Source organism: Pollicipes pollicipes, unplaced genomic scaffold (assembly GCF_011947565.3).
Source record: "Pollicipes pollicipes isolate AB1234 unplaced genomic scaffold, Ppol_2.1 Scaffold_5724;HRSCAF=6776_pilon_pilon_pilon, whole genome shotgun sequence".
NCBI classification, from domain to species: domain Eukaryota; kingdom Metazoa; phylum Arthropoda; class Thecostraca; order Pollicipedomorpha; family Pollicipedidae; genus Pollicipes; species Pollicipes pollicipes.
The window spans coordinates 12,855,154-12,879,324 of NW_023596746.1; the positions used below are offsets into that span (position 1 = coordinate 12,855,154).

Sequence of the window (24,171 nt, forward strand, 5' to 3'; positions counted from 1 at the left end):
ACGCCCCCTCCGCGCAGGGCAGCGGGCGTCCTGACAGACCATCAGGGGACGAAGACAATGGGGAAAAGCTGGAAGAAGCCAAGTCATTCACAACCATCACAACACGGGCGCCTGCTACGACAGCACGGCCTCCGTCAAGGCGCATTCCGTTCTTCCCTGGACTGGCTCGTGAGCGAGATAGAAGCAGGACTCGGCGACCATCCGTCAGCCAAATCAGCACACCAGGCACCACGGCCAGAACAGAGCCGTCGACAGAAAGATCAAGTGCGGCAGACATCGATGACGAGTACCCGATTGATGATACTGAGGGGACTGCCGATGACGACGTCCTTGATTTCGAGTCGGACGACATTGCTCCGTCCAGCGCCGCAGAGAATTCCCCCAACGACGTGCTCCCAAGCAACGTGGTGTACCGGAAATTCAGCACGTTCTCGCTTGTGGAGATCCTCGGCGGTCGCCAAACTCTGACGCTGCCTGTATTGACTTCAACGCTGACGAACGCTGGCGCCCTCAGACCTCCACCTGATCACCGACGCGCCGTGGCTGTTCGACGAGAGCGCGACATCTTCACGCACTCCGGCGGCGCGGCCGGCGCCCCCGGTCATCCGACTGACCTCCACGCGGCAGAGTCTGGCCAGTGCCGCTCCGACTCGCCCCGGCGCACCCCCGAGTGGTCTGCAAACCGCCGATCGTGCCACACCCACGCTCCGACCCGTCCTCAGCACCGCACCCCGGAGCGGACCGACGTCGTCCAGAGGCGCAGCGATATCCACCGCAGCCGGAAGGCCGACGTCGGACGCCGTCACGACGACCAGGGACCAGAGACTGCTGTTCTCATCACGGCCTTCAGTCATCAGACGCCCAGTTGTGTCGGTTTCGAGTGATTTGTTGGAAGCGTCACGCGAAAAAGCGGTTTCAAATGGCGCAACGTCAGTTCCCAGAAGTGGTGTGTTGAGATTCTCAGAGGAGGTGGAAGATCGCGAAGATGATGTGGGTCGTGTAACTAGGCCTCCCGTTGGCCTTTTCGACCGGGAGAGTGAGGATGAAGAGAGCGCAACAACCACGGTACCACCTCATTCACCTATTGTAGACACTCGCAATCATGAAACGTTGGGTGACGCAGACAACGAATCGGTAGACGGTCTAGACCTGATCAAAGATTTCCCGGCCACATCCTCGGTCCGCACAAGGCATTCTCTCGCCTCCTCGTCTGTTAGGTCCTCCCGCCTTCGACCCCTGCCCTCGCCGACCCGATCGCCGGTCACACCACTGACCAGTTCGGGAACGGTGGTGATCTTCGCAGAGCTCGTCACCAGCCCAGGTGAGATTGCATGATGCTGGTCTTCTGTGCACACATGCTCTGAATATCTGAACACGTTGCCTTCACTTGCGTTTCCCTCGCTGTGTGCGTTGCTTTTCTATTTTGCACTGCCTGGCAATGCTGGAAGGCACATAATCTTTCGGTTGATTGATGTGATGTTTATGTCTGTGGTTTATAATTCAGATCAGCTGCTCTTAGATCATGGGTGTTATTGAAACAATGTTTGCGTCATTTGTGAAATTGTCCTACAATTTGATTTTTGCATGTGGTGCAATTTCAGGCAAATTGTCATGTCATACCATTTCAAGCGGAATGCCATGTTGTGATACCAGCTCAGGCAGATTGCCATGCATAAATTCTGGCTGAAAAAAACATCTGTCAAAATGCGATCAAAAAGGTTAAATTAAATACAAAATTGAGACACCATTTTTAGCACGTTTATTCAAACGAGATGGAAATTTTCGACCCATGTAGAGCGACTTGTACCACTGTTTCCGTGATTTCAGTGATAAATCAGCGGGGACCTATCAGCATCTCCAGCCGACCCGGTGAGTATTTCTGCCACCCCGCTCGTGCTGCGGTTTCTCCCTCCTCGGGCCTGATCAGAGCGATCTCCATATATTCAGGCCCTGACGTGTAATCGCCAGTGAGAGGGACGCGATGCCTTGCGTCAGGATGGCTCCGGGTGAAAATATATTCAGCGGCGATTTCTCCTCGGCCAGCGCCGCGAGTCCGGCTAATTAAGCATGGCCCGGCGACTGGAGAGTGCCGTGTGGGAGGATGCCGCACGTCTATCAGTATTCAGCGGAGGCGCCGCCGCCCGCCCTGCGCGCGGGCCGAGTGGACGCCGACTGATTCGGCACGATGTAGAAACCGTCGAGAGCGCTCGTGCCGCGCGGCCGGCAGCGCGGCTCCGTTGTCCGCTGAGGGGCGCGGCCCGGGTCTCGCTCGACCTGTGACCGAGATGCTTGCGTCTTCCATCACCCGACTGCCACATCATGGCTGTGACAGATACACGCGGCACGTGGGAGGTTGGAAGCGTTCCACTTCACGAGAAAATCGCGTCGAATTAACTGCTCCAGATATCTGGCTGACAGAAGCCGCACAGTCGGCTACGCCGTTCCGTTTGCGGTGCTGATGCCCGCGCGCTGTCAAAATCCCCCGATGTGATTTTCACACCGCCTGTTTGCTGACCTGACACCCTCCGAGGATGGCACAGGATGACTGGCGTCTGACCCGTGACCTCGTTCCAGCTGTCAGTCGAGATGTAGCGCCTGAGGACGCAGGCCAGGTTCTGACCACTCCAGGCTCCGTGGTTGTCCCGGGCATTGCCACCAAACTCATGGAGAATGGCGTCCCGGTGCTCGTGGCACGTGAGAGCTTCCGCACCGGTTTAAGAGACGCACAGCTAAACTTCTGCTCTCCCCCCCCCCCTATATACTGCACTGCGATGGATTACCTCCACGTCCCCCCCCCCCTCTCTCTCTCATCTGCCCGCGTGCCACAGGCCGACACTCGCATTGTAGCATTGTAGCATTCATTGGCTATCGCATGTAAGCATTCCCCCATTGGACGTTCCACCATGGTTTTGGAAGTATATCTGCAAAACTCACAGGCTTCATCAAAATGTGTTGGAAACGGACGGTATTTGAAGTAATGGAGTTACCTGCGGTGCTTTCTAGATTTAAGTCGTTAGTAGAGCAAAGTTAGAGCCCTATATTATTGTGACACTAGATGCACCATAAATGGCGTGGTTGTTGAGTGAATATCCTATCAATATTACTGCGTAATAATTTATGCATGTTGATTGTGTAATAAGTATTTATTAGTCGATGCTTTTCCGTTAAGGCTCTTTGATTTGTCATGCAAATTCATTGTTAGCGTGCATATTGAATTCTAGCGCTCGTCTTGCTTACTTTGCCCTGTTTCAAAAATTTGCATTTGTTCATATTCACTATGAGGAAATGACAGTGAATCCTCGAGCTCGATTCTCGGTATCTCCCCATCCCCTCCCCACCCGTTCACCGCCGAGTTCTGGCCAAACACCGAAGGCGGTCCTTGGCTAGTCCTTGTTGGAAATGTGCATCATCCGCGGATGTGGGTCTGGCGACCGACAACATTTGATTACATGCATGCAACCCTCTGGCAACATGCATTGTCTAGGCCAATATACATCTCTCAGCGCTTTCTTACCACACACGGGTCATGCTTTTTCGAGCCACCTACCCCGATCCAACTGCAGCAGAGTCCGGGTCAGGCCTCTAACCGAGTCTCCCGCCGCCGCAGAGGGGAAGCTGCCGCCCGAGCAGGTGGTCAGCAACGGCCAGGTGGTGCTGAACTCGGGCACGCTGACGCTGCCTCCCGTGTCGCTGAGTGACGTCATGTCCCTGTCTCCGAGCTCCGAGACCGACCCGGAGGTGAGAGGCTGCCGCCCACGGGCGCTGCCGCCGCTGCCAGCGGACACGCCGTTCAAGGGTGCGTCCTCGCGGTGTGGCTACTCAGATGCGGTGAGATTCGTTGGACAGGGCTGTCCCCGCGACGGCCACTAACACGACTGGCGATTTAGCGCGGTTGAGTGGAGGCAACGCGTGGGTACGCACAGCTGGTGAGAAGACAAGTCGGCAAAACACTTTACAATGGATGGCCGTGAAACACGGTGTAAGATATAACGAAACCGACTTACCGAACAGACTGAAACGGAGTCATAAACGTAAGGAAAGCTTGCATAAGCGCTAGCGACACGTGGAGGCTGGCGACCGTCGCGCCCTGACCTCGCTCACACGTCAACTCGGGCACTGTCACCGGTCAACATCGCCACCACTTCTGGACGGCCCGCCGGCAAAGCTGGACTGTGCGAGCCGTGATCAAAAGCCGATAGGTTGGGTCGGGCCGCGCCGACCAAGTGTTGTCAAATGACCGGCGGCGGGTATCATCCACGGGCCGCCGCCCGGTGGCCCAATGTGCCAATGGTTAGAGGCAGATATGACTCCCTGCGGGGAGCACAGGCAGCCAGAGCAGTGGATCGCACAAACGTATCTCAAAACAAGTTGTAACGCGGAACATAATTTTGCTTCTGATATATCTTGTGCTCATGACCGCAATTAGGTGAGTCAATTAACCTTGCTCAAGTTGCGTGCTTCCAACCCTTCCTGCCCACATGTTCGGAATAAAACATTTGTCGGCGTGAAACAAACACGGAAACCACCTGACCCAGTTCATGGCTTACTTGGCTATCCAGTTCGCTGCAGTAAAGCTTCTTAGTGTGGTCCGGCTTATTAACCCAACCGCTGCCTCACGCTAATCCCGACCCAACTAAACGGCATGACACCGTGCAGTCGCGCGCTAACTGACCGTCGATAACGCACTAACCGCTGGGTCGCGGGGTGAGCCGCCTCCGCGCCCTGACCCGGCTGCGGCCTGTTCTAGCTACGGCCGGCCGGCGGCGCGGCCGCCCTCCTAACAAAGACCTACCTAACCACGGTGACGCTGCTGTCGAGCCGGTGGGCCGGCGCTGGCTCGCTCGTGACCGACACCCGCCGCCGCACCGAGGCTCTGGTGGTGACCGAGCTGCCGGCGGCCGCCCGGTTCGCGGCCGCGCCCCAGGTAAGGGCCGCGCACGGCGCCGGCTCCGGCTCCGGTTCCGGCTACGGCTCCGGCTCCGGCTCCGGCGCCGGCTCCGGCCCGGGCGCGACCCCGATGCACGAGGTGTGGAGGGTGGGGCGACGAGGCCAGCTCGGCTCGGCGCGGCCAGCATGCGAAAGCGCCCGCCGGGCGCTGATTTACATATGAGCTCTCGCCGGCCGACGTCGGTGAAAACGATTGGTTTGCCGCGCCGGGCCGGAGCTGGTAGACGTCACAGGGTGCGATGATGGAGTTCCAGTGAGCTGGACGATGCTGGTGCAGCGAATGACTACGGTGAGGCTTCGACATGAGGGTCCCGCAGAGGTGGCGGAAGGTCGACACTGCCGCACGCTGGTGGTGGGTCGGTACTGCAGAGCCCTGGTAGAGGGTCGGCATTGCACGGGGCGAATGCCAAACCGGCGCTGACCCGGCGCCGTTCCGAGTGGTCGCTGTGCAGCGGCGGTCTGGCCTCCTGCGCGGGCCCCCTGCAGCCAGTTGACACCATTTCAGGCGCAGTCTGCTCTGCCTGGGAACTGGCCTGGACTCGGCTCACGACATTCACACAGCGCTCGGGCGAGGATACACAACACACACACACACACACACACACATACACACACACACATACACACACACACACACACACACACACACACACACACACACACACACACACACACACACACACACACACACACACACACACACACACACACACACACACACACACACAACACGCACACCACACGCTAGCTGCGACATATTACATGCCAGCAAGTGGTCACGGACCATGCACCTAGGAGAAACGTATCCTTATGATCACACATAAAACCCAGTGCCTTCATCATATGAAGGCGAATACAAGCCCGGTGCTCTGCTGCGTCAATCGATGCCGCGGACCGTTTTTACGTGGAGGATCTCGAATGGATATCATATATTGCCGTCTGATAGTGAGATATCGCAAGTTACGATTTCTCAAGGCTCCCAGGCCGGCTTGTGCTGCGAGTTACAATGGCTGGTTTGAATCTGCCACACAGTATTTCCTGATGCTACCTTGTCTGTCTCACACAAGGTACTGCAGAACCCTGGTCAAGGTACTGCAGAAACTACCCCCCCCCCCCCCCCCCAATAACTGACCAGGGTATGACCAGTCTAACCCAACGACCAACAGCTTTACTTCCCCCACTCCACGGATATGACCCTGCGCGCCGTTGTGAGTGTCCCAGCCGGCCGGCTCAGTCATGACACGTGCCCGCGTTTCGGTCGTTGACCGCCGCCGTCCGCTGGTTGCACCAGCCATCCACTGACCGAGCCGGCCCATATGGGGGGGGGGGGGGGGAGGGAGGGCAAGGAGGCCGTGCTGGTTTGACCACACGGCTTCAGGAAGTGGCGACGGACCTGCCATCCGCTGGTCAGGTCGGCCCATGTGGATGTGGGGGGGGGGGGGGGAGGGGAGGAGGCCGTGCTGGTTTGACCGCGCGGTCCCGGGAGGCGGCGACGGACCAGCCATTCGCTGACCAGGCCGGCCACATGTATATGTGGGTGGATGGGGAGGCCGAGCTGGTATGACCACGCGGCTCCCGGAAGTGACGGCGGACCAGCTTTCTGCCAGCCCGGCGGCGGGAACCGGTCCCGCTCGCCGTTGCACGCCGCCGGTATTTGACCTACTGCCCGGACCGGGACGACTTTTGCTCGGCGGTGCGTGAGACCAGGATCATCTGGCGGGTGGCCTATACCGAGAAAAATCTATATATTTATGGCGTTTGTGCGAGACGGCACTCGGTCGTCCGGCAGCGGGCAAGCGGGCTAGCATTCAGCCGTCCGGCAGCGGGTCAGCGGGTTGGCATTCGGTCGTCCGGCAGCGGGCAAGCGGGATTCGGTCGTCCGGCAGCGGGTCAGCGGGTTAGCATTCGGTCGTCGGGCAGCGGGCAAGCGGGTTGCGAACAGGCTTCGGGGTCAGAGCTCTTTTCTGTGTCGGAGACATTATGCACTATACTGAATATGTGCTAAAAGTGCACTTCTGTTATATGCTGTGCGCAACAAAATGTGCTAGGGACTGATGGCTTGCGTGGGCTTGGAGCAGTCTACTATTTCAATCTGGCAACCCCCATTTAAGGGTTCTTTTTCGTGCACCCATCTCGTTTTGTAATTGACCGCCGAGTCGATCCTTTTCGTTGGGCACATGCCGTGATTATGGGAGGCGTGCATCATTATCTCCAGTGCAGAGGTGTCCTTCAGGGCACAGAACGGTGGCTTCCACCACACTGCATGGGATGAGCGCGTGCTGCATTGTCATGCCTGCACCGGCGCACAAGGTCGACAGCTCATTACTTGGGGTACAGGTGACACCGGTTCATGCAGTGGAGTTTGGTCCGCCATTGGCTATTGCTCCATCATAAATGGGTATTTTCTAAAAAATATTTTAATTGCATCGCCGGATTTTCTAACTCCTTAATAGAGTAGCACGCAACGTCCTTGGCGTCATGTTCATTATCCCGAGACTGGGCGGCGCCATCTGCACACAAGCTGAACTATCAAGCAGCCATACCGCAACTGAGCCGTACAACCTGTACTAGCGGAGCGTGGCCTGTCTGTTTCAGCTGGGCACGCGCGGCACCGAGGGCTTCGACTCGCGCTTCTACCGCACGCACACCTACTTCACCACCTTCACCTTCCTGAACCACTTCAAGGAGGGCGACCGATCGGTGGTGTTGACATCGCGTGAGACGGTGTCCAACGTGCTGACGTTGCCGGCCGCCGTTACCACGCCCTCCTCGACGCGCTTCCAAACAGAGACGTATCTCAGCACCTACACGTACTTCAGGACGACGACGCGCGGCAACCGCGAGCATGTGACCTCCACGCAGGAGGTCGTGACCCAAATCGTGGTGACGGAGGCCCCGGCCGCGCCGCCGCTCGTGGCGCCCACCTCCCGCTCGCTGCTCTACACCAAGACGTACCTGTCGACAGTGACGCTCTTCGACACGGCCGTCGTGTCGGGCACGCAGGTGCTGGTCAGCACCACCAGCGTCATTCGCGACGTGGCCGTCGAGACGTCCTACATAGCGGCCGTGCGACCGACAGCAACCAGGCCCGTCATCCAGGCGACGGTGGCGCCGGCTCCGCGGCCCGTCGCCCGGCCGCCGCCAGTCGTCGACCCCAGCTTGCTGCCGGTCGGCGAGCAGGACGAGATCCACGTGGTGGCCACCAAAACGTTCTACACGACCAGCACTTTCTACACCACGCTGCTGGAGGGCAGCTCGACCGTGGTGCGCACGCGCACAGAGGTCACCTCCCGCCTGCAGACCGAGAAAGTGACGACGCGACTTGACTCGTGGCACCTGAGCTCGCTGCGCAGCTCGTTCGTCGGGCCGGCGGCGACGTCCACCACCGCATCGTCGCTGCTAACGCCGCTGGTGACGGCAAACTCGGTGGCGGCGCCCGTTGAGTCGCAGCCGACACCCAGTCGAAGCGGGACGCCGCCACAGCCCTCTCTGGTGGCGGCCAGCCCGGTGCCCGCGCCGCCGCTGGGCGGCGAGGACAGCGACCAGACGTCAACGACGCAGGAGGAGCCCAGTCAGAGCGTGGAGACCACGCCGTCGCCGGCGACACCGACAACCCCCTCCGAGACTCCGTCACCGCCCGAGAGCGCCGCGCAGTCGGTAACCGCGTCCTCGGAGCCGGCCGGCGACGCGGCGACGACGGCGGCCGCTGAGCCGCAGCCGGCGGCCGCCGACACGCCGACCGGCGCCGCATCGCTGGTGTCGACCACCACGTCAGTGAGCCCCGCCACGCCCAGCACGACGACCGCGGCGCCCTCAGGCGGCCTCGACTCGTCCGAGTCGACGGCCGCCAGCCTAGGCAACCTGGCCGGCAGCCTGCTGGGCCTGAGCGGGCTGGGCGCAGCCGGTCTGGGCGGCCTCAGCTCCATGGTGGACACGGCTGCTGGCCTCTTCCGCAACGTGCTGCCGGTGGCTGTGCGGCGCGACGGCTCTTCCGGCGTGCCGCCCGATTCGCGCCCGCCGCCGGCCGTGCACGTGCAGCAGCGCAACCCGGCCTTCATCCCGGTCGGTGGCGTGGCGGCGAGCCTACGGAACCAGCAGCTGGCGACGGCCGCGCCCGGTGGTGGCTTCTTGGCCGTCATGGGGCCCGAGGGCGAGATGATCCGGCTGCGCGGCGCGCCCAACGGCGGCGCGCCGCAGCGGCCGCCGCCGGGCCTGCAGGAGAGCCTGCCGCCGCCGCAGCGCTCGGGCGTGCCCGTGCGGCGCGCCGACCGACCGCGCCGGCCGGCCGGGCAGCCGCTGCGAGGCGACGGCGCGCCGCTGTTCCGCGGCGACGCGCCACGCCGGCCGCCGCGGCCGGTGCGACCCAACCGACGGCAGCAGCACGTGGCGAGGCCCAACGGTTTCATCGCCGTGTTTCCGGGTCAGCGCGAGCCGCCGCCCCGCCGACCGCCGCCGGCTGACGGCTTCGTGCAGCTGCAGCGCATCGAGAACCAGCCGGGCCAGCCGTTCCAGATCCGCGTGCGACCGGCGGCCGGGCAGCCGGGCGGCCGGCGCCCGCCGCCGCCGGGCCTGGCGCCACCGCGGCCCGACATCGAGCGCTTCAGGCCAGGCGACGCCGAGCGCAGGCCATTCCCAAGCGGCGGCGTGCTCGCCGAGCTCGGTCGGCCGGCCGGCGCGCCGTCAACACGCGTGCACGTCTCCATCACGAGCGGCGCAGAGACGCAGTTTGTGCGGCCGAGCGCGGCCAGCCCACAGGACCGGCTGACGGCCGTGCCGCCGCGCCGGCCCGTTGTCGTGGTCGGCGCGACGTCGCTGCCCGGCTTCGCTGGCCAGGAATTCCTGGAGACGCGGCGAGCAGACGCCCCGCCGGTGCGGCCAGCAGGGCGGCCACCCGCCTACGTGGAGGCCGAGTTCGCCGACCAACAGACCGTCGACGACCAGGATTACGCCGCCAGCGTTCAGGGTCCGTTCGGCACTGGACAGCTGACGTACTTCGACAGCGCCGACGCCGGGTTCGTGCCCGACCAGGGCTTGCGTCCGCCCCTGGCGTCGCCGAGCGCGGAGACCGCACAGGACGCCGAGAACGCACTGACAGGTCAGGTGTTCTGGTCACAGCGGCCCGTGTCGACATCCACGCTGCACACGATCGCCTCGCTGGAGGGCGACAACCGGATTGTAGGCACCAACGTGTTCGCCAACGTGGTGCCTATCACCACTCAGCCAGCGGTCATCAGCTTCCCGCCCAACACCGACCGGCCGCGACCGCCGCCGCGCGCGCCGCTGCTGCCGTTCGCCCCGTCCGCTGCCGCCCCGCCGCTGACGACAAGACCCAGTCCACCGGCATCGTCCGAGTCACCGCCGCCACCACCGGCTCGGGCGTCGGCGCCTGGCTTGACGTACCAGCCGACGGAGGAGGCGCCGCCCTCGGAGTCGCCCAGCATCCCGGTGGTAGACCTGGAGCTGGAGCCTTCGACGGAGCGAGTCCGGGTGGCACAGCGAGGGGACCTGACGTCTGGCAGCATCTCCGGCGACGACGAGAACGACAAGATCAACTTCATCGTGTCGTCGAGCTTCGAGCCGGTGGCGGCGACTTCATCGCGCGCCACGCCGCGCACGCCGTCACTGACGTCGAGCCGGCGGCCGACGCGGCTTGCCGACCGCATCCGCCAGACGCTGCTGGCGTCGCTGAGCAGCGCCGCCGCTGCCGCCGCTGCCTCCTCCTCCTCCTCCTCCTCCTCTTCACCTTCTTCCTCCTCCTCCTCCGCCGCAGCCGCCGACGCCGCCGCCGCCGCCGTCGCCGCCGCCTCCTCCACCTCCGCCTCCGCCGCCGCCGTCGCTTCCGCCGCCGCCGCCGCCGCCGCCGCGTCCGCCGCCGCCACCACGCCGAGCGTGCGCGTCGGCTCGGCGACGTCGATCCTCGGGCCGGACGTGCGCACGCTGCGGCCGGACACGCGCGTCACCAGCCAGCACAGCAGCTCGGCAACTGTGATCCACGGCGAGTCGACCGTGTTCGGCGGCCTGTTCACGCGGCCGCCGCTGCCCGTGGAGAACGTGCACGACATCACCGAGATTGTGCACGGCACCGGTCGGCAGTCCGTCACCAAGTACATCACGCGAAACCGAGCAGTTCACTCGCACAGTCACCGCCACCAAGACCGACATCCGCTTCGAGGTAAGTTGTCCGGGGCACGGCTGCTGTCAGTCCCGAGACCCATGAGAGAATTTTTAAGACCAAGTAAAGCGGAAAGGTTCTTGAGTCACCGTGTCCGTCTTAGATATGCGGCAGCTGATGCAGGAGGTTGCTGCCCTGCATGCCTTATGTCGGTATGCCCGTTGTGTTCTTTAAGGGTACGGGTTCCAAAAGCAATTTAAAACAAGTGCTGATCTACCCATGTGGTCTTTTTCGCTTTCCCCTGACTCATCTGTTCGGATTTTCAGGGGAGCTCCGTGGTGACCAGCACCAAGGTTATCACCAGCACCCTGCCGCCCATCACCATCGTGTCCACGGTGATCGGCACGTCCACGCAGGTCCACACACTCAACACGGCCACGCCCACGCGTGTGCAGCTGCTGTCAACAGCGACGCGCCTTCCGGCTCCCGCAGCGCCGCGCGCGCCGCCGCCGGAGCCGCCACGGGAGCCGCCGCGGGAGCGGGAGCGGGAGCGGGAGCAGATCGCCATCGCTGGCGTGTACGTGCCCGACTCGATCGAGCTCGGAGACATACGCAAGGGCGTCGACGACGACAACGAGGTGAACCGGGTGGTCATCAGCCCAGGCGTCGGCCAGCAGATCGTGGTGGAGCAGAGCGAGGCGGTGGCCACGCGCTGCGAGCGGCCGTGCCTGCCGGCTATCTTCGAGACGTGTCGGCGCGTGGGCGGCGCGTACCGCTGCGCCTGCCGGCCTGGCTACTCGCGCGCCCGCGAGCAGGATCCCTGCGAACGTGAGTGGACGACACAGCTGAGCTGAGGGCGGCCAGGTACTGGTGACGGGATCATGGCGTAGGCGGCGATGAAGAGGATAGGGAGGCAACGGCCTCAACCTGAGGTTTCTTTGGGAGTGACATTCTTACTATATGTACAATGTGCCGTGTACCAAAAGTATACCTTGCTTTCACAACATGAACATATTAAAACGCCTGGTGTGGGTAGAAGCGTCTCCTCAGAAGCATGCTCACCAAGGTAACGTCTTCCTCGCCTCGTCTGTTGTCCAACTAGCTCGTGATGGCTAAAGCGCCCCTCCGTCGCGCCCTGCACCGCGCAAACTGAGTCGGGTCACTCCCGGGACTGACAGCCTCCTCCGCCGCAGCGACTCTCACCTACCGCCTGCACGTGCTGCTGGACCGCGTCAACGACATCCCGCTGTCCTTCCGGCCGCCGTTCGCCGACCGCGACTCGAGCGAGTTCGGGCAGATGGCGCGACTCACCGAGGCCGGTCTGGGCGAGGCGTTGGCCGCCACTCCCCTCGCGGACCGCCTGCACACCACCCAGCTGATGGGCTTCAAGCCGACGCGCGCCGCCGGAGAGCACGGCAGACCGCGCCTCGACGGCCTGATGGCCGAGATCATGGTACAGGTGAGGCACACCAGCTACCAGCTACGGGTTTCGGCGCTAGAAGCAATCGCGCTGCATTGTGCACCTGGTTTTGCATTGCGTCCGTGCACCGGTGCACGCAGTGAGTCATGGAGTTTCACGCTCAATTCTCTGTTCGCTAGGTGTCGGACCGAGAGAAGCAGTCGCTGGACAAGGCCGTGCTGCAGGACACGGTACAGGAGGCGCTCCGCAGCACCAACTACTCACTGGGCGGCCAGCAGGTGGTCGTGTCCAGGCACACGGACGCCATCACAGCGCTTGGTGAGCTCCCGGCGCGGACAGCCGACTGAAGGGGGGAGGGGGGGGGGGGGGGAGTAAGACGCTCTGACTTTATGGCTGTGGAGAGCCAGCTCTGCGTTATAAGTCCATCTGAACATTTGAAGCACGTTTTGTGGGAACGTGGGATGAAGTATAGCTCAGTCAGGCAAGATGATAATTGGCAAGCAAAAGCCATAGCGGCTTGCATGCTCATTATGCCGTTGATCTTCCGAGCAATTATCAGCAACACACAAAAACGTGCATCGCGTCGACAACATGAGTTGTCTTCTAAATTTGTTGTCTCTTCGCCACCATAAAACAACGCACACCCGAAAAGATTGCCTTGCTTGATGACGAACTCGATGACATGTCTACGGCTCGGAGTCATGCCCATCATTAGTAACACTGCCTCTCCGGTTCGGAGCCATGCCCATCACTAGTAGCACTGCCTCTCCGGCTCGGAGCCATGCCCATCACTAGTAACACTGTCTCTCCGGCTCGGAGCCATGCCCATCACTAGTAACACTGGCCAGTCAGCCCAGTAACACTGCGCTGACGCACTCGCAGACTTTGACGAGTGCCAGGAGGCCGACTACAACGACTGCCACGCCTACGCCTTCTGCTACAACCTGGTGGGCACGTTCACCTGCAGCTGCAAGGACGGCATGGTCGACATGAACGTCAACGAATCGCCAGGTCGAGCCTGCTCAGGTCTGTTTACAGAACGCGATGGAAAGTCTGCAACTTGACACTCCGGCGTGCTGTGACCGTTGTCCACGAGTCATGGTGCAACATCTTGAGTTGTCCCAGGACAGCTTCCAATAGTTACAACCCAGGGGTCATGATCATGTTCGTGTTTAAACTGGGCTGACGGATGTTCGGCAGCACGGCTCGCTGCTGGCCGCCTGGCGTCCTCACCAGTCTCCCCATGACCATCCCTCTTCATGCCTCCCGCCGTGCGTCTATCCCTTGACCCCTCCCCCTCACCGTGCATCCCTCCCGTGACTCCCCCTCACCGTGCGTCCCTCCCGTGATTCCCCCTCGCCGTGTGTCCCCCTGTGACCACCTTCCCGCGTCCGCAGCCGAGTCGGCTGGCTGCAAGGAGTGCAGCTACAGCGGCGAGTGCTACACGCGGGATGATGGCGCCACCGGCTGCCGTTGCCACCGCTGGTACGCCGGCAACCGATGCCAGATCAACCTGCGTGTGCTCCTCATCGCGCTCGTCACCGTGGGCGCTGTGCTCGCGCTCATGCTGTGCGCGTGCTGCTTCCTCTGCTGCCGCCGCAAGGGGCGCAGTCACGTGGCGCCACCACTCGGTAAGTGGGGGACTCCGGAGCGATAGCGGCAGAGGGTGCCACGCGGAGAAACAACCGGCTAATCTTCTGAAAATGCTGTGTAGCTAGGGCCTGGTGTGGCGTCATCTTGAATGTGTTGCTAATATCAGCGCGGCTCTCGCATGCCACGGAAATTCCTAACAGGGAATATCAGGGGGCTCGACGGTATTCCACTGTAAAACAGCTTAGACCTCACAGTGTAGGCAATCAAAGCCTTCGCCGCGGACATCGCGGAGAACCTCAGTCGAGGATCAGTGCTGCTGCTGTGCGCGGCCTGCAGCTGACGCCAGCTGTAACCGCTGATTGCACCTGTTCCGCCAGTGTTCACCGGTCCGGCCGGCTTCCTGCGACACCGCGGCACCAGTCTGCACAACCCGGTCATCGAGCGACGAGCCATGCTGGACAGCAGCAGCGACACCAGCGCCGCCAGCCCGCCTCGCCGGGTACGTCAGACGCGCCGTCCGGGTCGGCTGATTACCGCACGGGCTGGCGGGGATTGAGGGGACGCTCGCGGGCCTCAGCCAGGTGCCAGAAGCATTTGCTGAACCTAACTTATGCTGTTACAGCAAGCGAATGCTTGAGCTGTTCCTATTGCTCCTTTATGTAATATCTCATAAATTCATTGGCTTCAGAACCACTAGATCACCTCTGTCACGGCTGCTCTGGCCACTTCCCAGCCGGTCACCTCCGCCACGGTAGTCTGCCCGCTTCCCTGTCGTGCGCCTATCTCACGGCCGTTACCTGCTGGCAGGTCCCGGCGCCGGCCGGCACGAGGCGGGCACCGGCGCCGGCGCCGCCGCCCTCCATGGGTGGCCGGAGCCGGCGCTCGGGCCGCACCAACCCCAGCTTCCAAGAGGACCGCAGCATGGCGAGCACGGGCGTGCGGCCGGCTGTCTTCATCCCGCGTGCCAAGCACAAGCACCCGCGGCCGGCTAGCGCCGGCTCGTCGGCAGTGCGGGTCGGCGCCGACGGCTCTGCCGACCTGCGCAGCACGCAGGTGAGCGGCGACGCGGCCAACGGGCTCGGGTGCCACAGACGGCCGATGGTGGAGAGTCGCTGGGAACGGGTTCTGCCGGGCTTCTGATGTTAGAGGATAATGTTGCACGTTGTTGGGGGGGGGGGGGGGGAGGGAGGGGCATTCGTCTAGTCTTCATGAAGGAGCTAACACTTGTCTGGTTTCCAAATTTCATAATTCTAACGGGATGGGATTTCACACTTGCACAGCGCACTTTCTCACTCTCTATTTGTTGCAAGGCACACTCTGCGGCAAGCATCGCTGAGGCCGTGTCTCTACCAATCCAGTCCTTGCCCGTGTTGCTCAACCAGCACCTGACCGCCTGTTTGTGACGGCCCGCAGAGCCGGCTCCTGAGCGTGCTGGAGCCGGGGCCGCGCGGCCGGCCGCGAGCCGGCACCTTCACATCGCAGCGCACGGCACGCAGCGTGAGCAGCGGCCGCCGCGGCCGCCGGGAAGAGGTCAGCCACCACCCGACCGGGCGGAGTCGCAGCTCGGACAACCTCAGTCAGCGCGGGGCCGACTCGCTGGCAGACCCGGCCGACTACGGCTCTCACAACTTCTTCCGCGAGAGGTCAGCTGGTCGGCGCGGCGCAGGAGACCCCGCCGGCCCGGCGACACCGCGCAGTGCGATGCTCTGCGCTCGCTCTGTCCAGTTCTCTATATGCGATTTGATTTCTCCAGGCCAATATCAGAAAGCGACGCTTACAAGTATTGGGAAGCGACGTACTAATTCATGTTCCGCGATAATCTAGGCTACTGCTATTTTCATTCCGCGGATGTCCGCATCAGCAAGTCGACATGCCGAGAGGTCGCCTGCAGGCTCGTTACCTGACGCCGTCCCGATTTCCCGCAGGACGATGTCGGAGGCTCGATCGTTTGACGAGACGACGATCCGGCCAAGCGTTCGCAGCATGCGGGGCTTCGGCACGCAGTGCAGTCGGCTGAGCTCCAGAGCGCTCAGCTCCAATATGTTCACATACGTGAGTGTTCCACTCAGCGTCACCAGTCAGGCTGAGCTCCAGAGCGCTCAGCTCCAATATGTTCACATACGTGAGTGTTCCACTCGGCCTCACCAGTCGGGCTGAGCTCCAGAGCGCTTAGCTCCAATATGTTCACATACATGAGTGTCCCACTCAACGTCACCAGTCAGGCGTCGTGACGACGCACATCTGTGCCGTACGAGCTCAGATAGCAGCTGGAAGATGCTGAGTGGTCTCCAGTCACGTGGTGATGTTAGCTGTTCTGACTACCATTGATGCAGCCAGCGTGGTGTTGATCCATCACATAGTGTTGATCCATCGCGTGGTGTTGATCCATCGCGTGGTGTTGATCCATCCATACAGGCCTCTGCGCCACGAATGAAGCGACTCGCGGCTTCGTTCGTTCGGTCGTTCGCGAAGCCGTTGTACCCACGAGTGTGATCACACTCACACTGATGAATCTGGGAGCCCTCCTGGTGGCAGGGTTGAAATACCATATATTGTCGATGATTATCAATTACAAAATACGATTTCCTTGCCAGGATCATCACACTATGGCGGAGCGGGATGCAGCATCCACCTTCGTCATGCCGGAAACGCAGCTGTTCCGGCCCGCGGCGGTATGTGCAAACACCACTCTGAATATATTAAGTGAATGAGATCGATGTTTAAGTTTGCATCACTTGATCCATGCACGTGAAAGACCTGATACCGCTGCAAGGTCGGCAATATTACTTTTGAGGTGATCTGGAATGCGAGGCGGTGTTTCACTCCCTTTGGACCACATTTTTTAGAAATCTCGCCAGCATCTAAGAAATCACCATAGTGTGATTGTTTGCGTATGATGATTAATAAGACAGCAGGCTGTGAGCAGCATATTCTGTAACACTGAGTACAGCATCCAGCCGATGCCGTCGCGCGCACCTGGCTGGCCATGCCGCAGCTGCTCACACCACGACAAGCGGACGGCGGGCCGGCGGCTGACGCTCCGTCTCGTTGCAGGACTCGGACGCCCAGTCCGAGTTCAGCCTGGCGGACGACTTCCCGCAGATCCACGCGTCAGGGCGCGGCTCCAGACCGCCATCAGCCACCGGTAGCCGGCGTGGTCTGCGGTGAGGCCAGCGCCACCTGCCGGCCCGATCGGCCTGACATCTACCGGCGCACTATTTATTGACGTGTGTGAGTCGCGCAGCCCGGCCGAGGTGCCGCGGCGTTTGCCGGCGCGAAAAAGGTCAAACAGGGAGGAAGGGGAACGGTGTGCACGTCCCACTCCTGTTCGCTTTAAGTTGTTATCGTTATTCTGTATTCCTATTGTGTTGGAATGTCCGTTGACGAGCCCACATTGATTCGCACTCTGAACTTGCGGTGCTTGTGAAATACTTGCTCAAGAGTGCTGTCCCCTTCTCCTCAGCGGAATGACAGGAATTGTTAGCTGTAGACTACATGTAGAATGATACGAGTCGATTTGTACATACCTCTGAAGTCAGAAAACGGAGCAATGCTCCGTAAGTAAGAGAACATAATACGTGCGTGATTGTCGTGTAGCTCCGAGTATTGTGATTGTGCCAAACGAGGGCGGTGTTTCCGTGCGACCAGCAGCCGTATGGACGGCTATGCACTGACCGATGTAAATACTCAATAGCCACGATGCATATAGGCCAAGTCAGGACACGAACTGAATTCATGAGATCGGTGATGGGACTAAATCGTGAGAAGGATGTGTGCAATGATTTCAGAATATATCGATATGTAGCTTTGGACTTTGTGAATTTGACAATCAAGGACACATTGTGCAAAGGGATTGCTCACCTGATCTATACAAAGCTCTGGAGCTTAGTTATCCCCATCACGCGCCATCACAACCATCACGGCCCATCACATTCTCGCACGAGCGAAGCTGCGGGCTCGGCGCGGTAACCGGATGTCCGCGGCGCCACACGCGGGCCGCCCGCGGGCCACACGCGCCGGTCGACCGCCGGCCATATCTGAGGCAGGATTGCGCCTCCCCCCCCCCCCCTCCGCCGAACGGGGGGCCGGGTGTGGCTTGTGCAGACTGCAACGCCGGCGCTGGTGTGCTCGCACGTGAAGATTGCAAACGCACGTGCTTAAATTTATTTCATGACGTTTTTGGTGCTCGGTTCTGAGAACAGCATGAGATTTCCGGGTGAACACCACCCTGAAAAGACCTAGGCCAATACCGTGTACTCTCTGATCATATGATGGCTGCGTATGTGAATTAGAGCTCTGTTTGTCGTATACAAACACAAAAACTGCACAAAAACACTCACAAAGTTGCATTATTTGAAGACATAGAAATTGACCCCACTTCAGGTCACTCGCCTTGCCATTTTCGAGAAGTCTGAAAAATGAAACCTGTAGGTACTATCACGTTTAATTACTATAGCAAGTTTGAGGAATGTCAAATAATATGCAACAAAGTGATATGTGGCCAAAGTTTTTTAGGGTTGACCTCTTTTACCTGACCTATGTCACTGACCTTGGTAGATGACAGCTTCAATTTGCTAAAAAGTATATCAAATTGATAGAACAAGAGGCACGGAAAAAATGGTGTTGGTGCAAGCGTTCTTTACCGATCTGTGTCCGACAAGCGTGAGGGGAAGTTAACTCTCGCCGGCAGGGCGCTGGTTAGCGGGCCTGTCTAACCATTCAGGGACCATTTGAACCCCCAGGCAATTATTCAGACGCAGACATTTTTTCTGGCTGCTCAGGGTCCGAACCGTCTTGCCGAATGGGCGGAACAACGCGCAAAAGCCGTCCTTAAGCCTGCAACTTGAAACGGCTCTCGCAAATCTCAATCTGGCACTACCAAACACAGCTCCAGATCATGAAACTGAGCCCTTCTGTCAGCAGGATGTTCAAAATGAAGGTTACCTTCTGCCTGAAACGAAAAGTAGCATAACGCCCACAGAACTTCAAGCCGCGTTTAGCAAGCATCGTGCATTACACCGCATGCAAACGGGTCACGGGTCAAAACGCATCCACAAGGAAGGCATGACACTGCACGTGGCAGGCGTTGAGCTTTTCAATAGTCTCCGAGACAAAACATCCATTTTCAAAGCCGGAGCTATGACCATTCTAATTACAGCTACGATTGAAATGCGGGAAAAGCACACTTACATGATTATCTGTTCCGGCTCCAAGTCGGTTTTGCAATCAATCAGTGACACAGCTGATCAAAAGCACCACATCGTTGACGCCATTGAGAAAGCGGTGCAGAAGCAACGTTTGGATAATACCTACCTCCGATACTTCGAAGACAGACATATTCAAAGAAGGGAAATATGCATGTTGCGTGCACAACCGTTACGTCTGCGTACGGCATACATGGCAACAGAATTGCGTCAACGGCTGCTGCAGTGGAAAGGCCTGCCAACAAGTGGCGCCGTGTCGTTGTGTGGTCGCTAATGGAGTTATTTTGGACTCGTTTGCTCTGGATGCCAGATAACGCGGCAAGTGGCGCTGGGTTTGACGTGCGCTGTTAGAAGTCTGCTTCAACAGCGGCGACAATGGGAACAGCTCTGTTAAAACAGATAGGTTTCCTTCTTTGTAACTTCCCTGTCACCATAATTTAACATCCATGGAATAAAATAGCTGCGGTTTTCATGCTGCGTCATTCCAGGTCAGATAATGCCGAATCAGACAAACGAAGGAAATTGCCAAAACAATTAGATGTGTGCGTAGTTAACATAATTCATATGACTCGAAACACATGATGGCAATTTGGTTTTCGGTTTGTGAAGCGATATGTGCTGGTAAGTTTGCTGCACATCTAGATGTGCTGCATTATGGCTCCGCTTACTAGTATGCTTGCCCCGTTATGTCACAGTTTCTTCGTTACTTCGTTACTTCGTTACTTCGTGTTTGTTTCAGAAACAAAAAAGAGAACTTTCACGTGTCTTAAAGTCTTGTTTATCCGCGTCGATGAAAATATCATCGCGATCACAGTTCGTTACAAATCATCAAGACGAATGTTTCGATGAATTTGTCATCAGTTTCAAAGAAATCGCTGACTTCTCTGATTTCTGCCAGATGTCTGACGTCTGCCGAGCTCAGTGTGTCCTCCGAGGTTCGGCCTTGTGTGGACCTCACCCGTCTGAATCGATTTTTTTCTCAGAAAAAAAACGGATTACCCAACAAGAACACCTCACGAAGCCGTCTCAGAGGTGGAAATCCACTCCAACTTTTTCATGAAGATGGATGCAAAGTTTGAATACTTCCTGCTTCCCCTCGCCGAAGGAAACCAGGATCTGACTTAATGTATTACTCCATGCAGGGATACAACTTTTGTCCCGCCGTCATGGAATTGATCACGTCCGGCGGGGAATACAACAGGTAAGGAAGTCACGTTCTGGGTGATATCCCACATGCACTCAAAACCGCGGGCGGCATTCTGGTGTACGAGAGGAACTACCCAAGCCACCTACAAGCCGTCATCAGCAATCACACTCAAATCAACCAAGTTCGCCTTCACCGAACCAGGCACAGAATTATCCAGGTTTGGCCTCTCTTCCTCCTTTTTTGGTCATACTGTGCAATGCCTCACTCGCAAACGAGCCCCGACTGAAAGGTTTCTACGCCCCGACGAAACTCTGCTGTCCCGTCCCTCGGCCGTCGCCGGCGGTTATTCAAGGTCGAACGGCCGTTTGACCACTTGGACTGCGGGGCGACCCGGAAATGACACGAAAGCATGCGCCATGCAAAATCACATGGCGCGCGTATCACGCGTCAGGCGCTCAATGATGGAGTTTGCTCTCTCCCACACGTTTGCACGTTTTGTGCCACGTTTTGGCACCCAGCACAAGCACACACTTGGAAGTGACACGCTTCGATAAGGAACGGAACGGGCAGGATAACAGTGATTGGTCACACGCATCAAGTGTCCTGACGCCCTCGTGTTTAACTATAGATCTGGGTACCCCTGATGGGTTACACGTTTTGTCCTACATCTCGGCACTCAGAATTTGGAGCGACTCGGGTGTTATGCCTTGACGAGGAACGTAACTGTCATTAGCTTGGTGAAAACACAAACACAAAACAAACAAAACAAACAAACGAAACATCAGCTGAAACGTGCCACCTGACGTGGCGCACTCGTGCTGGAAAATTAATTTGGTTGTTTTCGAAGAAATTGCATGTCAATGCGATATCTCAGCACCCAGGGAAACGTTGCAAGAGTGAAATGCTGCGATAGGCAAGCGAACGGGCAACCACGTGGTGCAACCTTTGAATTTTCCCCGCGTCATTTGTCGCGCCCATACGAGCTGGCAAGACGGATTTTGCTATTTACGAAGATTTTCCTGTTTCGCACCACATTTCGCCACAGAGTCTACGAAAAGATTCGGGAGTGTCATGCGTCAGGACCGAATGGAAGTGGGTATCGAGTGGTACCGGGGGTTTGGTTACATAAGTCAAGTGTCACACTCACATGACTCTCGACGAGTTTGCACGTTTTGTACCACATGTCGGCACCAAGGGCACGGACGTACTCGGAAGCCGCACGCAACGATAGTGAGTTAGACAATCACATGGTGCAGATTGTAGTGTTGCACGTGCCGCCTGTCACACGTGTGTGAACCAACAGACGTATTTGGCCGTTACCGACCGTTTTTTTGACGTTTCGCGCCATATCTCGGCACCCAGAGAAGCTGGAGGCGTTAATCCAACTGCAAAAGTAAATAGTTCAAATTAATACGCTTTTAAAAAGCGCAGCGGAGCAAGCGTGCAAACGCTTGTGCAGTCTAAAGTCGTCCAAGAAATGCAAAGTACGTGGTGTGCAGGCGTGCGCAGACGCACCAGGCTTCACAACCATGCCCCCAATGTCGGTACTGTTGAGAGGGCCGCGGCCCGTGCTGAGCTGCGCCTTCGAGCCAGGGAAACCACGGAGTCATTCCACAACATCCGCCGTGCTGCAGAGGCAAGCACGAGTCGGCCTTCGCGTGCAGAGATCGGACTAGAGACGGATGTCAACCGAACCATACGTCGTTACCAGTCGCGGGTGCAAGGGCCGCCAGCGAAGCCATGCGATGTGGAAGATGTAACAGTAGGGTACACGGATGCTCTCGCCCGACCCGTGGTCCCTCCTGGGAGATTTCAGCTGTACGAGTCAGGTGGACGGAGACTACCGTGGAAACGGTTGCTGGCCTTGGCTAGCGACTGAGGCCTTTACCCGCTGGCTGCTGGTAAATAACTGGCCGCCGAAGACACTTTCATGTGATCGCTTAGCATTTTTCCTGCAGCTTATATAATTCACATCAGTGTGTTGGGATATTGTTGTTCCGCGCGCATGCGCCTTACTGGGTGGAAACAAAACTGAAAATGCATACCGGCAGCTGCTGCATAAGCTTAGGGTCGCTATAGAAAGAAGGTATCCCGGTTATGAAGATGACGACTTTCTGGCGACCGGTCTGGAGAGAGCTGCCATGAATGCGTTTGGAGAGATCTTCCAATGCAAAAACCACAGTGCAAGGACAGTTCCATAGCTCCTTGCACTTGTACAAGGAGCTGTGGAAGAAGATGAGACTGGCCCCCAGACTGCTTGCGAAGAAGATCCTGATCTCACCAAAGATGAAAGATGATGTTACGCCTTATCTGCTTTATCGCGCTCTTGGCACTGGTCTTCCCATTCATGATGTGAAATAGATCTGTGATGTTATTTGACGCAATGCGGCAGAGTTGACATTGTCTCCCTTCAACAAAAAATGTGCGATTGATTACGGTGGACACACCTTCCCGAAGAATGCTAGACGCTGAGAAAATCGATTATGCTTCATGGTGTCTACATCCTTTAGAAATGCGATGCTATGAGACGCATTGCTGCAGAGTTGAGACTTTCTCCCTTCAACCAAAAATGTATGATTGATACGGTGGACGCACCTTTCCGAAGAATGCTGGGAAAGGCGCACGTTTGCTGAGCTCCTTTCCGCTATGTGGGAAGTCGCTAAGCTTTCCCGTGGTACCGCTGAAATAGGTTAGTTATGTTTCTACGGGGTTCGAGAAATTCTAACGCCGTCAAATCAGGGGTAATTATGTTCTGTTGGTTTAAGGCAAGACGATCACGAAGTCGTAAAAACGTGTGCAGAGAAAGCGGCAGTTCCCAGCGAAACCAAAGCCAACATTTCTGTTATCTCAGACATCCCCGGAAAACCGCGTTTCTTGACGCCAGGAAGGGTTGTGACGGCATGGTTAATCGAAGGATTGGTTAAGTTTCCATCTTCGATGAACTGTCATTGCTTTTTCGCAAGATAACACTGAACTCATGCCAAAACCAGGACCGGAAGCCTTTCTCTCTTATATTGTATTGCTATTCGATTTTGCTTTAGCATGTCATGTTGTACACTACCATGAAAACAAACATTTTGGTGTTCGTTTTGATCTCATATCGTATGATGACCATTGACCATTGCGAGCGTTAAGAAATCAATGGGTTTCAGTTTATTCCGACCCCATCTCGTCGCACTGACCTTGGCTCAGTGCCAGACTCCGACTGCGATTCTGCTAGACCTCAGTCCCTTGTACTGCAATTTTCGGAATGGTTGTTAATGGCATGCGACTTGATTCGGTTAGCTGCTCACGTGTCAGCCAGGTAGTACTCAACTGTTACAAATGCGCAATTCATGTGGTGAGTCTTCAATAGGGTGCCGGCACTCCAGTAAACTCTACTACCAACAACGACTAGCAGAAAGCCATGCGTTTACGCGAGGCCACTTCTCAACGCTCCTTGTTTGGTGGCCAGGGGTTCATCAGATGCGCTCGTCGCGCAGGGGCAGGACAGTGGGCGGTGCGACATCCTGCGCAAGATTGTCACACAGTGCGCGCAATGCATGTGCGTAGATGTCATCATTCAGCACTCTGTGCCAGCAAGTACACTTTGACAAACGGCGAACAAACTAGCAACATTTTGAGGAAGAAAGTTGTAGCCTTTCATTATTGACTTCGGCTTGGGCTAATCCACGAACCAAATGTCAGTTTTTTTTTAGAAAAAAGTGCATTGTCCATTGCTTTTTAGTTCTCTCCAACCGATTTACAC

The 24,171-nt window shown here is 58.1% G+C and overlaps 1 protein-coding gene across 1 annotated transcript; it reads left to right on the forward strand.

The window, feature by feature from the left end:
* The first annotated feature begins 505 nt into the window (after nucleotides 1-505).
* LOC119102687 (uncharacterized) lies at nucleotides 506-17,884 on the forward strand. Its single transcript, XM_037226145.1, has 20 exons — nucleotides 506-1,321; nucleotides 1,828-1,869; nucleotides 2,575-2,694; nucleotides 3,608-3,738; nucleotides 7,543-9,130; nucleotides 9,830-10,149; nucleotides 10,351-10,523; nucleotides 10,836-11,021; nucleotides 11,053-11,119; nucleotides 11,386-11,887; nucleotides 12,253-12,518; nucleotides 12,659-12,797; nucleotides 13,362-13,505; nucleotides 13,877-14,110; nucleotides 14,450-14,571; nucleotides 14,880-15,125; nucleotides 15,486-15,715; nucleotides 15,998-16,124; nucleotides 16,667-16,744; nucleotides 17,127-17,884. The coding sequence occupies exons 3-20, from the start codon at nucleotides 2,664-2,666 to the stop codon at nucleotides 17,238-17,240; spliced, it is 4,698 nt and encodes a 1,565-aa protein (XP_037082040.1). The 5' UTR covers nucleotides 506-1,321; nucleotides 1,828-1,869; nucleotides 2,575-2,663; the 3' UTR covers nucleotides 17,241-17,884.
* Nucleotides 17,885-24,171: the final 6,287 nt, after the last annotated feature.